This window comes from Oncorhynchus kisutch, linkage group LG1, assembly GCF_002021735.2.
Source record: "Oncorhynchus kisutch isolate 150728-3 linkage group LG1, Okis_V2, whole genome shotgun sequence".
In the NCBI taxonomy this organism is placed as follows: domain Eukaryota; kingdom Metazoa; phylum Chordata; class Actinopteri; order Salmoniformes; family Salmonidae; genus Oncorhynchus; species Oncorhynchus kisutch.
In genome coordinates, this window is record NC_034174.2 from 57,121,983 (window position 1) to 57,136,567 (window position 14,585).

Consider the following 14,585-nt stretch of genomic DNA (forward strand, 5'->3'; position numbering starts at 1 on the left):
TTTATATTGAGGTGGTCACCCATTTACTGCTATAACAGCCTCCACTCTTCTGGGAAGACTTTCCACTAGATGTTGGAACATTGCTGCGGGGACTTGCTTCCATTCTGCCACGAGCATTAGTGAGATCAGGCACTGATGTTGGACGATTAGGCCTGGTTCGCAGTCAGCGTTCCAATTCATCCCAAAGGCATTCGATGCTGTCGAGGTCAGGGCTCTGTGCAGACCAGTCAAGTTCTTCCACACTGATCTGGACAAACCATTTCTGTATGGACTTCGCTTTGTGTACAGGGGCATTGTCATGCTGAAACAGGAACGGGCCTTCCCCAAACTGTTGCCACAAAGCACAGAATCGTCTAGAATGTCATTGTATGCTGTAGAGTTAAGATTTCCCTTCACTGGAACTAAGGGTCCTAGCCTGAACCATTATTCCTCCTCCACCAAACTTTAGTTGGCACTATGCATTGGGGCAGGTAGCGATCTCCGGGCATCCGCCAAATCCAGATTTGTGTCAGATGTCAGATGGTGAAGCGTGATTCATCACGCCATTGCTCCAGAGTCCAATGGCGGCGAGCTTTACACCACTCCAGCCGACGCTTGGCATTGCGCATGGTGAACTTGTGTGCGGCTATGGAAACCCATTCCATGAAGCTCCGGACAAACAGTTTGTGTGCTGATGTTGCTTCCAGAGGCAGTTTAGTAAGTGTTGCAACCAAGAATATAAATTTTTTACGCACTACGCGTTTCAGCGGTCCCGTTCTGTGAGCTTGTGTTGGCTACCACTTCGCGGCTGAGCAGTTGTTGCTCTTAGATGTTTCCACGTCACAATAACAGCACTTAGTTGACCGGGGCAGCTCCAGCAAGGCAGAAATATGACAAACTGACTTGTTGGCATCCTATGACGGTGCCACGTTGAAAGTCAGAGTTTTTCAGTAATAGCCGACTTCGCTAATTTGAAGAGGTGTTCACATACTTGTGTGTGTGTAAATCACACACACACACACAAGTATGTGAACACCTCTTCAAATTAGCGAAGTCAAAAGTTATAGTTTCAACAATGTAGAAAATAGTAAAAATAAAGAAAAACCCTTGAATGAGTAGGTGTGTCCAAACTTTTGACTGGTACTGTACATACATAGTGCCTTCGGAAAGTATTCACACCCCTCGACTTTTCCACATTTTGTTACGTTACAGCCTCCTAAAATTGGTAATATATATATATTTTTACACATAATACCCCATTATGACAAAGCAAAAACAGGTTTTTAGAAATTGTTGCAAATGCATTACTCATTTAAAAAAATGACCCTTTACTCAGTACTTTGTTGAAGCAGCCTTGAATCTTCTCAGGCATGACGCTCCAAGCTTGGCGCACCTGTATTTTGAGTTTCTCCCATTTTTCTCTGCAGATCCTCTCAAGCGCTGTCAGGTTGAATGGGGAGCGTCGCTGCACAGCTATTTTCGGGTTGAAGTCCGGGCTCTGGCTGGGCCACTCAATGACATTCAAAGACTTGTCCCGAAGCCACGCCGGCATTGTCTTTGTTGTGTGCTTAGGGTTGTTATCCTGTTGGAAGGTGATCCCTTGCCCCAGTGTGGAGGTCCTGAGCACTCTGGAACAGGTTTTCCTCAAGGATCTCGCTGTGCTTTACTCTGTTCATCTTTTCTTCGATCCTGACTAGTCTCCCAGTCCCTGTAGCTGAAAAACATCCCCACAGCATGATGCTGCCACCACCATGCTTCACTGATGGTGCCAGGTTTCCTCCAGATGTGACATTTGGCATTCAGACCAGAGTCCTTTAGGTGCCTTTTGGAAAACTCCAAGTGGGCTGTCATGTGCCTTTTACTGAAGAGTGACTTCTGTCTGGCCACTAACATAAAGGCCTGATTGGTGGAGTGCTGCGGAAATGGTTGTCCTTCTGGAAGGTTCTCCCATCTCCACAGAGGAACTCCAGAGCTCTCTCAGAGTAACCATCGGATTCTTGGTCACCTCCCTGACCAAGGCCCTTATCCCCCATTTACTCTGTTTGGCTGGGTGGCCAGCTCTAGGAGGAGTCTTGGTGGTTCAAAACTTCATCAATGTAAGAATGATGGAGGCCAATGTGTTCTTGGGGATCTTCAATGCTGTCAAAATGTTTTGGTACCCTTCCCCAGATCTGTGGCTCGACACAATACTGTCTCGGGGCTCTACGTACAATTCCTTTGACCTCAAGGCTTGGTTTTTGCTCTGACATGTACTGTGAACTGTGGGACCTTCATATAGACAGGTGTGTGCCTTTCCAAATCACGTCTAATCATTTGAATTTACCACAGATGGACTCCAATCAAGTTGTAGAAACAGCTCAAGGATAATCTATGGAAACAGGATTCCCCTAAGCTCAATATCAATTCACATAGCAAAGGGTCTGAATACTTATGTAATAAATAAAAACAATTATTTAACCTTTATTTAACTAGGCAAGTCAGTTAAGAACCAATTCTTATTTACAATGACGGCCTACCCCGGACGACGCTGGGCCAATTGTGCGTAGCCCTATAGGACTCCCAATCACAGCCAGTTGTGATACAGCCTGGAATCGAACCAGGGTCTGTAGTGATGCCTCTAGCAGTGCCTTAGACTGCTGCACCACTCGGGAGCCCTAAATAAAAGTATGTTTGCTATTTTTTATAATTTCACTTTATGGGGTATTGTGTGTATATTGATGAGTAAAAAAAGTATTATTTAATCAATTTTAGAATAAGGCTGTAAAATGTGGAAAAAGGGAAGGGGTCTGAATATTGTCCGAATGCACTGTATAACTATTTAATTAAAATTCCAAATAATAAAAAAAAAAAGTAATATCTTATGTTCTTGTCAATTACTATTCTGCACTTTCTCATCTATTTGTGTGTTTTATGTGGACCCCAGGAAGCGTAGCTGCTGCATGTGCTGTAGCTAATAGGGTTCCCAATAAACTAAACCAAACAATATTCTCTTACTATAAAACTTAGCGGCTGGTGAGTTGAACCCTCTTAACATGAACTTTCTCACAAAAACATATGGGTTCCCTCCACCTGCTTATTCCCTCTTTGATTCCAGGAATCCTCCAACGGAGAGGGAATCGTCCAACTTGGATTTCTGGAGCCACTTTTTTTGGACAATGATCAACTCACCGGTGCAAAAGTGGGCAGTTCCATGTTGTAGTTAGGATTCTGCCGCAGCCATTCCATCAGGCCCTTGTTGGCAGCCTCTCTGTCGATGGCCACCACCTCTGGCTGGGTGGGTGTGGAGGGTCCCGGGGGGCACTCTGGTGGGGAGGAGGTGGACGACACCGCAGAATGGCTGATGACTTCTACTCTACCCTGTAGAGAAAAAAATGAGAGAACTCATAATAAGATGTCCTTGATTCACCACTCAAATCTAGTATGAAGCTCTAGAGACACAACCTTGCATACCAATGCACATGAATTGCCTCCTCCAAGCACGAAACCACAAGAGTCAACTTTATTGTCCTTCCCCCTGAACTTGGTAGGGGGAAGAGGTCCACAGTAATTATCATCACAACCAGGAGGGGCAGAAAACTAGTACCATTAAGCTGTCCTTTTTGCTGTTCACAAAACCAAAAGAACTTCTGACTTTGCAAACCTGTTGTTCCGGCACGTGCATTCCTCTGCTCTTGACGAACCCCATGTCGACAGCCTCCACGTTTCTCCGTCTGCCTCGCCTTCGGCGCATGAAGGCATCGTCGCGCCTCAGGTTGCCATTGACGATTTGGCCGGTGACGGGGTGGATGAGACCTGCCTGCAGGATCCCAGCCATGTCTACTCCCACCGAGCCCTGCATGGCACTCTGAATGACACTCTGCATGGCGCCCATGGCAGGCAGTTTGTGCGAACTAGGGTGGACCTGGTGGCTCATGTGGTCTACAGTGGCTGCAACTTCGCCCCCAATGCCCAGATCCCCGGCCTTTGAGAGGTCCATGGCCGCCTCCTGCCAGCCGTTGAGCAGCAGCGCCCCGCCTTGGTGCGGCACCGTTAGGGGCATCTTCTCCCCGGAGTGGCCCTGCTTGCTGAGCACCACGCCCTCATACTCAAACGACCGCCTACCCCGCTTTAGTTCGGGCAGATAGGGCGGTGCCACCAGCCTCTCCTGCAAGAGAGGCAAGGATGTCAACCTCCAGCCTCCTGGGCTGCATTCTCCGGCACCTCTTTGCTTGTACTGAACGGCATGGAAATGGAAGAACAATGGAAGAATATTAACGAGTACTGACAATAGAAAGGTGAATATCCACAAAAACATCAAAGAAGATTTTCCACAACAATGGTTATGAATTATGATGTGAGAAAGGGACAAAGCATGAACATGGGATAGTCACCTTGGGCAGGCGGGTGACAGAAGGGGCTGGGATGTTGAAGTTAAGGTTCTGGGATGGCTGTACCCTGGTTGAGATGAAGCCAGCCCTCTGGTGCACACTGTTGGGCACACAGGTGTTTGCCAGAGAGCTGGGAGAGTCATACTGCTGGCTGGACGAGGGCCACTTCCCCTTCAAGATGGCATGACATATACTGTCCAGGCGGTTGATGATCACCCGGTCCTGCAAGGCAAAGTTGCACAAAAAAGCCCCATGTCTCATTCCCCTGGTTCCCAGTATATGGCCCACACACACACACGTGAACAGGGCACGACAGCCCCTCTTCTCCCTCCCTCAGGAGGCTGAAAAGATTGGGCTGGGCCCTCAGATCCTCAGAAAAATCTACAGCTGCACCATTGAGAGCATCTTGACTGGCTGCATCACCGCTTGTTACGGAAACTGCAAGGCACCTGATCGCAAGTTGCTACAGACGGTGGTGAGTACTGCCCACGGCAAGCGATACTGTTGCACCAAGTCTGGAACCTGAACTGCCTCTAACCCCAAGCCAAAAGACTGCTAAATAGCCAATAGAATGGCTACCTGCATTAACCCACACTCACCGGACTCCACACACACACACACACACACACACACACACACACACACACACACACACACACACACACACACACACACACACACACACACACACACACACACACACACACACAGCTGCTACAGTCTATTATCTAGCCTGAAGCTAAGTTACTTTAACCCTAGCAGCATGTACATCACAGGGTTTCCATTAGGAAAATGTGGTGCCAGATGTGACCGGGAAGATATTAATTTACCGTCCATTTGAGAAATGTTGCATACCCATATGCATTGGGTGCATAACCCATTGTGCTCAGATTGACAGAAATCACATTTAGATTATGGTAATGCATATTAACAGAACATGCAACTCATGTAATGAAGGAGTCAATAAAGCATCATTTTCAAACATTTGCCAAAACGCAAATCGCAGGACAACATCATTCTAAACAGCGCAACTGATAGTGGTTTCATATGTGACAGAGATGAAAACTGAGAAAGAGGGGGAATCTAAAGATCAACCCATCCTAGTGGTTGCTATTTTGACTAGGATTGTGCCTTTGGCTTCTGGACAACGCAAAAAAGTTACTATGAAAACCAAATAGAACAGGAACGAAATGGCATAGTGGCAGGTCCAATAGGGAAGAAAATAAAATACATGTGTGAAAATTATATAATTACTACAGGCTATACATAAATAAATAAAATAATTCCAAATACTTCAAAAGAAAGAATAACTTAGCTACAGAGGAATCGAGGATCATTAGCTTCTTTTAAAAATGAGATATGGCTTGTTTCAAATCACAAACTTGTAGGACTATGCCTATTTGGGAAGCCAGCAATTTGGGCAACACACATGGCAATAGGCAGCCCTAAAATTTCCCGGTTTCTGTAATGCCCCCTAAAAAAATACATGCCTTGCGGCCAAAGTGCCTAGTGTTCTCTCTCACTTAAATGGCTCTCTCAGATATCTCAATTCTTATTAGCAAATGCCCGTCACGTGATTGGGTCCTTCTCACAGGCGTAGCAGCTCTGAAGTAGATAAGACAGAGACGTCGGGGATGCAACAGCGCGTGTCCTTATCGAATTCCCGAGGCCCTTATTGAAGATGTTAAAAGAATTGTCCACATATACTTTTCATTACCTAACAAGATGAGTAGGCCTAACGAACAGCAAAAGCACTATGTCAATCTGCTATCCCCCATAGTACAAACGTTGACCTATTCTATTGGTCAGCTTGTCCGTCTGTGTGAGAAATAAATATTCCAAACATACTCTGGGACAGTTGTGGAACACTATAGATCCCAAATTAATACAACCACTGTAAATCGAAAAACCTTTTAAAAGCAATGAGACTGATGCAACAGATCAGAAAGTAAAGCTTAAAATGTTGATAAAACTATTAGGCTATTTCTTCACATTATAAGAGCAGCAATGCACACACGGCAGAATAGCTACTGTTTATTGGTTTTCAAATCAATTTAAAATCGGCTATTTTGGTTAATGGCCTTCGTGCCCTATTAGATGGCCTTGGTGCCCGGGCAGATAGGGCCCCTCTTGAAGGCCAAATGGCCTTGACCCTAAAATTACAAAATTCCAAGCCGGTCACAATAGGTTTAGCTGATTATTGAGTTGCGGCTTTCAGTAGAAAGCATCTAAAATATGGGTGAAGATAATGTGTCTCGACTATAATTTAAAATCTTTCCTTTTTGTGCTATGTTGCTCTGTCTGCATGCTACGTCTTGCTTGTTCTACAGTATGTTGCTCTGCGTGTGCTCACTGCTCGTCTGTATTGTTATTGTAATTGTTTTTAATAACCTGCTCAGGAACTCGTTGAAAATAAGCCGGCTGGCTAAAACCGGCACTTTTACTGAAATGTCGATTAATGTGCAATGTCCCTGTTGAAATAAAAATAAAATAAACTCAAGAGACAAGAAGCGGAGGGGTGTGTGGCAAAGATATAGGTGAGTCTGTCTCCGAATGGCTACGCTGTCTTCCGCCAATTCTTGCGCATTCACTGTGTGAATTGTTTACCCTTTGATCATAAAAAAAAAAAAAAACATCCAGATTGCATACAGTATGTAACCAAGAGTAAACGTACTGTTAATCTCTTATAAATGTACTGCTCATCTCTTGTAAATGTACTGCTCATCTCTTGTAAATGTACTGCTCAACTCTTGGTTACATTAATTTATGTTAATCCATGTATTAATTACAGTCGTTTACAGAGTTTTGTTTGGAGTGCGCCATGTGAGCAATGAGCATGTGTCTGGTTTCTCTGTCCTGGTAATGTTGAGGGCTTGTGCGCGCCTGAGCACGCATAGAAGTACCTGGCCTGCTGCGTGGAAATGTAGGAACGTTTTTTTTTTTACATTGCGAATGATAATACGCAGAAAGTGTTCACACAACCTTTGACTTTTTCCACATTCTTGTGTTACAGCCTGAATTTAAAATGGTTTAAGTTTTTGGGCCCTTGCCTACACGCACAATACCTCGTAAAGTCAAAGTGTAATTATGTTTTCATATTTTTTTTTACAAATGTATTAAAAATGAATAGCTAAAATGTCTTGAGTCAATAAGTACTCAACCCCTTGGTCATGGCAAGCCTAAATAAGTTCAGGAGAAAAAATTTGCTTAACAAGTCACCTAATTAGTTGCATGGACTAAGTCTTTGACATGATTTTTTACATACACTTATCTGTAAGGTCCATCAGTCGAGCAGTGAATTTCAAACACAGATTCAACCACAAAGACCACTGCCTCGCAAAGAAAGGTACCTATTGCTAAATGGGTAAAAAAATAAAATACAGACATTGAATATCCCTTTGAGCATGGTGAAGTTATTAATTACACTTTGGATGGTGTATAATACACCCAGTCACTATAAAAGATACAGGCTAACTCAGTTGCCAGAGAGGAAGGAAACCGCTCAGGGATTTCACCATGAGGTCAATTGTGATTTTAAAACAGTTACAGTTTAATGGCTGTGATAGGAGAACTGAGGAGGTATCAACACCATTGTAGTTACGCCACAATACTAACCTAATCAACAGAGTGAAAAGGAAGCCTGTACAGAATACAAATATTCCAAAACATGCATTCTGTTCGCAACAAGGCACTAAAGTAATACTACAAAAAACATGGCAAAGAAATTAACTTTATATATACGGGCGGTAGGTAGCCTCCCTGAGCTGACAATGTAAAAATCTGTCGTTCTGCCCCTGAACAAGATGTATACAATGAATACAAAGTGTTATATTTTAAGCAAATAAAATACAACACATTACTGAGTACCACTCTCCATATTTTCAAGCCTAGTGGTGGGTTCATCATGTATGGGTATATATTTACAATGACGACCTACCCCACCAAACCCCCCACGACGCTGAGCCAATCGTGTGGCGCCCTATGGTATACTTGTAATCCTATGCCTATGGTATACTTGTAATCAATAAGGACTGGGGAGTTTTTTAGGACAAAAAAAGAGACCTGGTTTAGTCGGCTTTACACCAAACACTGGGAGAATAATTCACCTTTCAGCAGGACAATCAGCACATTTCAGACATAAATGCAAAGCAATGCGCTTCACGGGAAAAAACTGATTTAAAAAAAACTATGAAAATACAAATATTAACTACACAATGAACATAAGCGGATAAAAACTAAAGAATAATAAAAATCTTTATTAAAAAAAAACTATTTTCTACATTGTAGAATAATAGTGAAAACATCAAAACCATGAAATAACACAAATGGAATCATGTAGTAACCAAAAAACTGTGAAACAAATCTAAATATATTTTAGATTCTTCAAAGTAGCCACCCTTTGCCTTGATGACAGCTTTGCACACTCTTGGCATTCTCTCAACCAGCTTCATGTTAACTTCCACAATTTTGGAATGAGATGTTCGACAAGCAGGTGTTCACATACTTTTGGCCATGTAGTGTTTGTTCACTATGCGTGACAAAAAATTTGACTGGTAAATAGGTCCTAAACCAATTTAGAACTGGACCGGAGACCCACCTCTCCAGTCTGTCCAGAAGGACATCATGGTCAACAAAGTCAAATGCAGCACCTAAATCCAAGATTACAAGGACAGAGAGCTGTTTGGCATATGTGTTGGCTCTAAGATTGTTTTCCACTTTCACTAAGGCTGTCTCTGAGCTGGGCACGAAAACCAGATTGGAATTTTTCAAATACAGTTGGCACTTAGAAAACATTTAGCTGTTTGAAATCCAATTGCTCCAGAATTTTGCTTAAGAATGGAAGGTTGGAGATTGGCCCAAAATTGCTAAGATCTTAAGAATCTAGATTACTTTTCTTCAGAAGGAGTTTCACCATAGCAGTTTTTAGTGCAGCGGGGAAAGTGAGTGATTAACAATAACTTGCACTTCTTCAAATAAGACTGTTTTGAATAAAAACTGACAGATAAAAACTGTTTTTGAAGAAGGTGGTGGGGATAGGATCGAGAAGGCAGAAGGCTTAAGTTTGATATCACTTTCCTGAGCATGTCTGTGTCAACCAGGGAAAATAACTCCATAGTATCTTTGCGTGGTAGGTTAGGGCACATATCAAACGTCTCAGTTCTTGCTTGACTGATACCCTGCCTAATGTTTGCAATCTTATTTCAGAAATATGCCTCAGAGAAGAGGAAAGTTCACATAGGTTTGCGGGGGTAGGATTTATCAGGCCATCAATGGTCGAGAAGAGCACTCAAATTATTTTCATTATTAGTGATCAAGTTAGAAAAAGTAGCCCGTCTGGCCAGAATATCATAATGGACCTGCAACTTTGACTTTCTCTACTTCTGCTCTGCCTTTCTGAAATTTCTCTTTAACTGATTTGTTTCTTCACTCATCGAAGGTGCTCTCCATTGGGATGTGGTCTTTTTCAACATTACTGGAGCTATGGCAATCAATGTTTGCCCTTCATTTGGTATTACATTTATCAACTAAATAATCAAAAGAGGAATGCGGAATATGTGATGGTGCATTGTTCATACACTCAAAATCTGTAGCAACCTCAGAGATAAGATGGCATTTCTTAATAATACATTCAGTATTACCCTGTGCTAACAAGGCAGTAAGAAATACACAGTGGTGATCAGATAAAGGATACAGTGCATTCGGAAAGTATTCAGACCTCTTGACTTGTCCCACATTTTGTTACATTACAGCCACACACACACAATTTGTTCCAGATGCATTAAACATTATTTGCATAAATATTCAGACCCTTTGCTATGAGATTTGAAATTGAGCTCAGGTGCATCCGGTTTCCATTGATCATCCTTCAGATGTTTCTACAACTTGATTAGAGTCCACCTGTGGTAAATTCAATTGATTCGACATGATTTGGAAAGGCACACACCTGTCTATGTAAGGTCCCACAGTTGACAGTGCATGTCAGAGCAAGTTCCGAGACAGGATGGTGTCGAGGCACAGATCTGGGGAAGGATACCAAAACACATTTCTGCAGCATGAAAGGTCCAAGAACACAGCGGCCTCCATCATTCTTAAATGGAAGAAGTTTGGAACCACCAAGGCTCTTCCTAGAGCTGGTTGTCGGGGGAAAGGGCCTTGGTCAGGGAGGGGACCAGGAAATTGATGGTCACTGACAGAGCTCCAGCGTTCCTATGTGGAGATGGGAGAAGGACAAGCTGTAGTCCAGGGTCGTTTTCAATAAGTACGCCCCTACAGTTTGAAGATAAACATGTTTCAGTTAGGAACATGTAATCCAACTTTGAGCTCAGTAACGAGGTCATTCACGAGAAATAGCATTTAAAAAGTGCCATCTTCACCCCTGGGGCATCTGCCTCAAGGTAACCAATGGAACACAAATCAAGTTATTAATGTTATAACCACGTTTTCTGACGGTCTCCAATCTATCACAATGGTAGGATATGACAGTTTGTATAAACTCACTACAAGGTGGAGTTAGAGGAACATAAATTAGGTTACTCACAATAACTATAGTGCCATTTCTATGGGTGTTGATATACTTTCCAAGTCCTCTGTTACTGATGATGAGAGGGAGGACTGGAGCAATACCAGACCTTGTCCGTTTCTGAAACAGCTTGCGATGTTGCTGGAAATAATCCTGGAACCCCTGCGTTTAGGGAGAATCCTGTCTCTTTTAAAAAGTGCATGTTCAAATCAAATCAAATGTGATTGGTCACATACACATATTTAGCAGATGTTATAGCGGGTGTAGCGAAATGGTTGCTCCCACAGCAAAATCACAGTTGTCACAAAAGGAGACATTCTTGTTGTTGCAGAGTTTCCCAGTACTTCGACCCAGGATAGCCTGACTCTTTGCACCAGCAACAGTTTATGAAATCAGAAACCCCAGGACGGTGGAAGATGGCCCAAGACCCTTCTGTCTTGAGTCGGCGGCCTGCTGAACTGTGGTGGCTGTGGGGGAGGGTGCCACTGGGTCGGCCACCAGCTGGTGGCATACTCCCAGGATCTGTGCTGACTCCCGGGGCCTTGCGAAAATCCAGTCTCCCATGGGCCGTGGAGTTGAGCTTAACATCTGTCCATTGGATTGGGACAGATCAACGGCGTCGACTCATCGACAGCTTTGCTATAGGAGGCATTTATAATGGAGATTTGGTTTGCCTGGGCAAGGTCGGTGTACTTAGAAAGCAGGTTATCCTTTTCTCGCAGCTGAGTGAGCAGCCGGAAGATCTCTTGCATTTAGGGCAGACAAATCCCTATCCACTTTTCAGTTCCACCTTATCTTGTGATTAAGTGGAAATAATTTCACACCTAAAGCATTTGTGCCCAGCTGTGGATAAAAACACAGGTGAGCTAGCGCTGCTAGTATAGGCCTGCTCTGTTTTCATGACGGGTAGCAGCTAACTGGTACTCAACAGGAATCCGGAACAAACGTACGGTCCCAGCCGTAATGGCAAACTGCATTGTGGAATCCATAGCAATAAAAACTTTAGCTATGATTCAAAATGATTTAACCCTTAACAGTCCAAGCCCTGTTCTAAGTCGGGGGAGGTTCTACTAATCTATATGGAATTGTTTTAAGGTCATTCCAAGGATCATTTTGCCATTTGAAGTGTGACATCGGCGGATTGAGACACATCCAATGCAAAAAAACAAATCTCTCACTTAAACAGATTTTTCTGGGGATGCTTTAAATGATACTAATAAGATTTCTGCGGGTGCGCGAACATCGACTCTAGGGGGTAAAACAAAACAATTTCATAGAAACAACAAACCGAGTCTAGACAGTACACTCTTCTGTTGTGCGCTTGGATGACGTATGTGGGTTTTGACTTAAACCTACTTGAAAATCTATGGCAAGACCTGAAAATGGTTGTCTAGCAATGATCAACAACCAATTTGACACAGCTTAATGATTTTTTTATATTTGATTTATTAACCCTTTTTCTCCCCAATTGGTAGTTACAGTCTTGTCCCATCGCTGCGACTCCCGTACGGACTCGGGAGATGCGAAGGACGAGAGTCTTGCGTCCCCCGAAACATGACCTATCCAAGTCCCACTGCTTCTCGACACACTGCTCGCTTAACCCGGAAGCCAGCTGCACCAATGTGTCGGAGGAAATACTGTACACCTGGCGAGCCTAGTCAGCATGCATCCGCCACAACGAGTCATTAGAGAGCGATGGCTCAAGGACATCCCAGCCGGCCAGTTTCAATACATTTGCTCCCAATACCAAAAGCATGTTTTCACTTTGTCATTATGCGGTATTGTGCGTATTAAATCCATATTTAATTCAGGCTGTAAAAACAAAATGTGGAATAAGTCAAGGAGTATGAATACTTTCTGAAGGCACTATATTAAAACTCTAGTTCCTATTTGAAATTTGGTATTTGAATTTCTTTCCAACAATCTCCCCCTCGATGATCACCAATCCTCGGTATGAAAGAGCAATGGAAGTTATAAGCTTACTGCTACATTGGCCTAAAAGCTATGAGTTCAATGCGCTCATTTCTTTAGCCGCTAATGGATCACGGTGTACCAATGTCTCCATATGGCAGAGGCTGGTGATCTCGCATTAGTTGACTTTGAACTTTTCTATCATTTTCATTCAGATTTTTATTATTAACCACGTGACAATGTTTTTGAGAAACAAAAACATTATGGAAATTAAACTGTTCAACAAAAATGTGCATATGACAATCATAACTGGCATGCAAAATGGTAGGATAAATTGTAAGCTTCCCCAAAACAATTGCCATCAGGTTTCAAACAAATAAGTATTTCAAACAAATAAGTATTTTTTCAAAATGCATACTGCCTCCAGCTCACATTGTAAAGTGGTAGGTGACGTGTTGAATGGTAAAGTTGCCTGCACTTGAATGGTAAATGGGAAACGTGCTTCAATTACCAGTTGAGAAATAAAAGTAGCAGCTCTTTTTAATTGTGCCCCAAAATTGTTTTTAACATGCAATTGCATCTAGAAATGTTTGACAATGAATGGGCTTATAAAAGCACATGTTTTACTCGTGGAGCAACCAGCTGAGGAGCTGCAGGAGAAATCCCGCTCAAAATAGAATCTGTATGCTGTGCGCGTGTGATAGCTGTGTTGGATAAATAAGATACGACTACTGATAAATAAGATGATGACTAATGAAAATACACACAGACCAATTTAATTCTAAAAAATCGACTAGCCTTTCCATCAATTAATAAAAATGCATTATTTTGCAATGGGATTTTTTTGCGGGGCATGCAACAGTTTTATTTTATTGGCTCTTCATTTATACATTTTTTGGCCAAGAGCCGCTACCTCAATTAACTCGTACCCCTGAACATGAACCTGGTACTCCCTTTATTTTTACCTTTATTTAACTAGGCAAGTCATTTAAGAACAAATTCTTATTTACAATGACGGCTTACCCTGGCCAAACCCTAACCTGGACGACGCTGGGCTAATTGTGCGCCACCCTATGGGACTCCCAATCACGGCCGGTTGTGATACAGCCTGGAATCGAACCAGAGTATGTAGTACTGACATGCAGTGCCTTAGACCGCTGTACCACTCACCACTATTGTTATTCACTGTGTATTTATTCCTTTTGTCACGATTTCAATTTAAAAAAAATATTGTATTGTTGGAAATGGACCCGTAAGTAAGCATTTCACTGTTAGTTTAAACCCGTTTTCAGCATGTGACAAATACAACGTGATTGATTTGATGGCCTAGCTGTCAAAATTGGCGGCATATCGTGAAAATGTATGATTAAGAAATTCTGCTTTTTGGTTAGGGTTTAGCATGAGGTTAAGGCTATGGTTAAGCATAGGATTAGTTCAAAAATCAATATATATATTTTTTTACTTCTTGCTTTGCAGCTGACGCTAACCCAGTGACAACCGATTGCCTTGGCAAACATGAAACAAACTGCTTTCGAAAGTGGTTTGCGAGTCAACTCCCTGGGACTATACCTTTGGCCACTCAGAGAAGGAGTAGAGGGCTTTCTCCTGCAGCAGTTGGGCGATGGTAGGCTCCCTCGCGTCCTGCAGACTGTCAGGCATCTCACACATGGACATGGGGGCTGCAAACCGTGCCACCTCTACATAGCTGTCCACCACGGAGGCTGTGGAGTGGTTAGTACATAACACAAGATCTCAACTACAGGGCATCCGGAGAAGGTGCGTGGAAAGGTCATTTTCAATGCTACATG

The 14,585-nt window shown here is 42.9% G+C and overlaps 1 protein-coding gene across 8 annotated transcripts in view; it reads right to left on the bottom strand.

Annotated features, from left to right (window-relative positions):
• The window catches only part of chd6 (chromodomain helicase DNA binding protein 6), a 101,392-nt gene that overhangs the window by 14,909 nt on the left and 71,898 nt on the right, over positions 1–14,585 (bottom strand). For 7 of the 8 annotated variants that reach the window (XM_031827430.1, XM_031827427.1, XM_031827417.1 and 4 more), the window contains exons 32-35: positions 14,347–14,498; positions 4,350–4,568; positions 3,620–4,192; positions 3,148–3,336 (exon numbers count right to left, since the gene is read on the bottom strand). In XM_031827430.1, coding sequence (XP_031683290.1) covers positions 3,148–3,336; positions 3,620–4,192; positions 4,350–4,568; positions 14,347–14,498 — 1,133 coding nt within the window. The remainder of the gene's footprint in view (positions 1–3,147; positions 3,337–3,619; positions 4,193–4,349; positions 4,569–14,346; positions 14,499–14,585) is intronic. The other variant, XM_031827421.1, reaches the window with a different exon arrangement.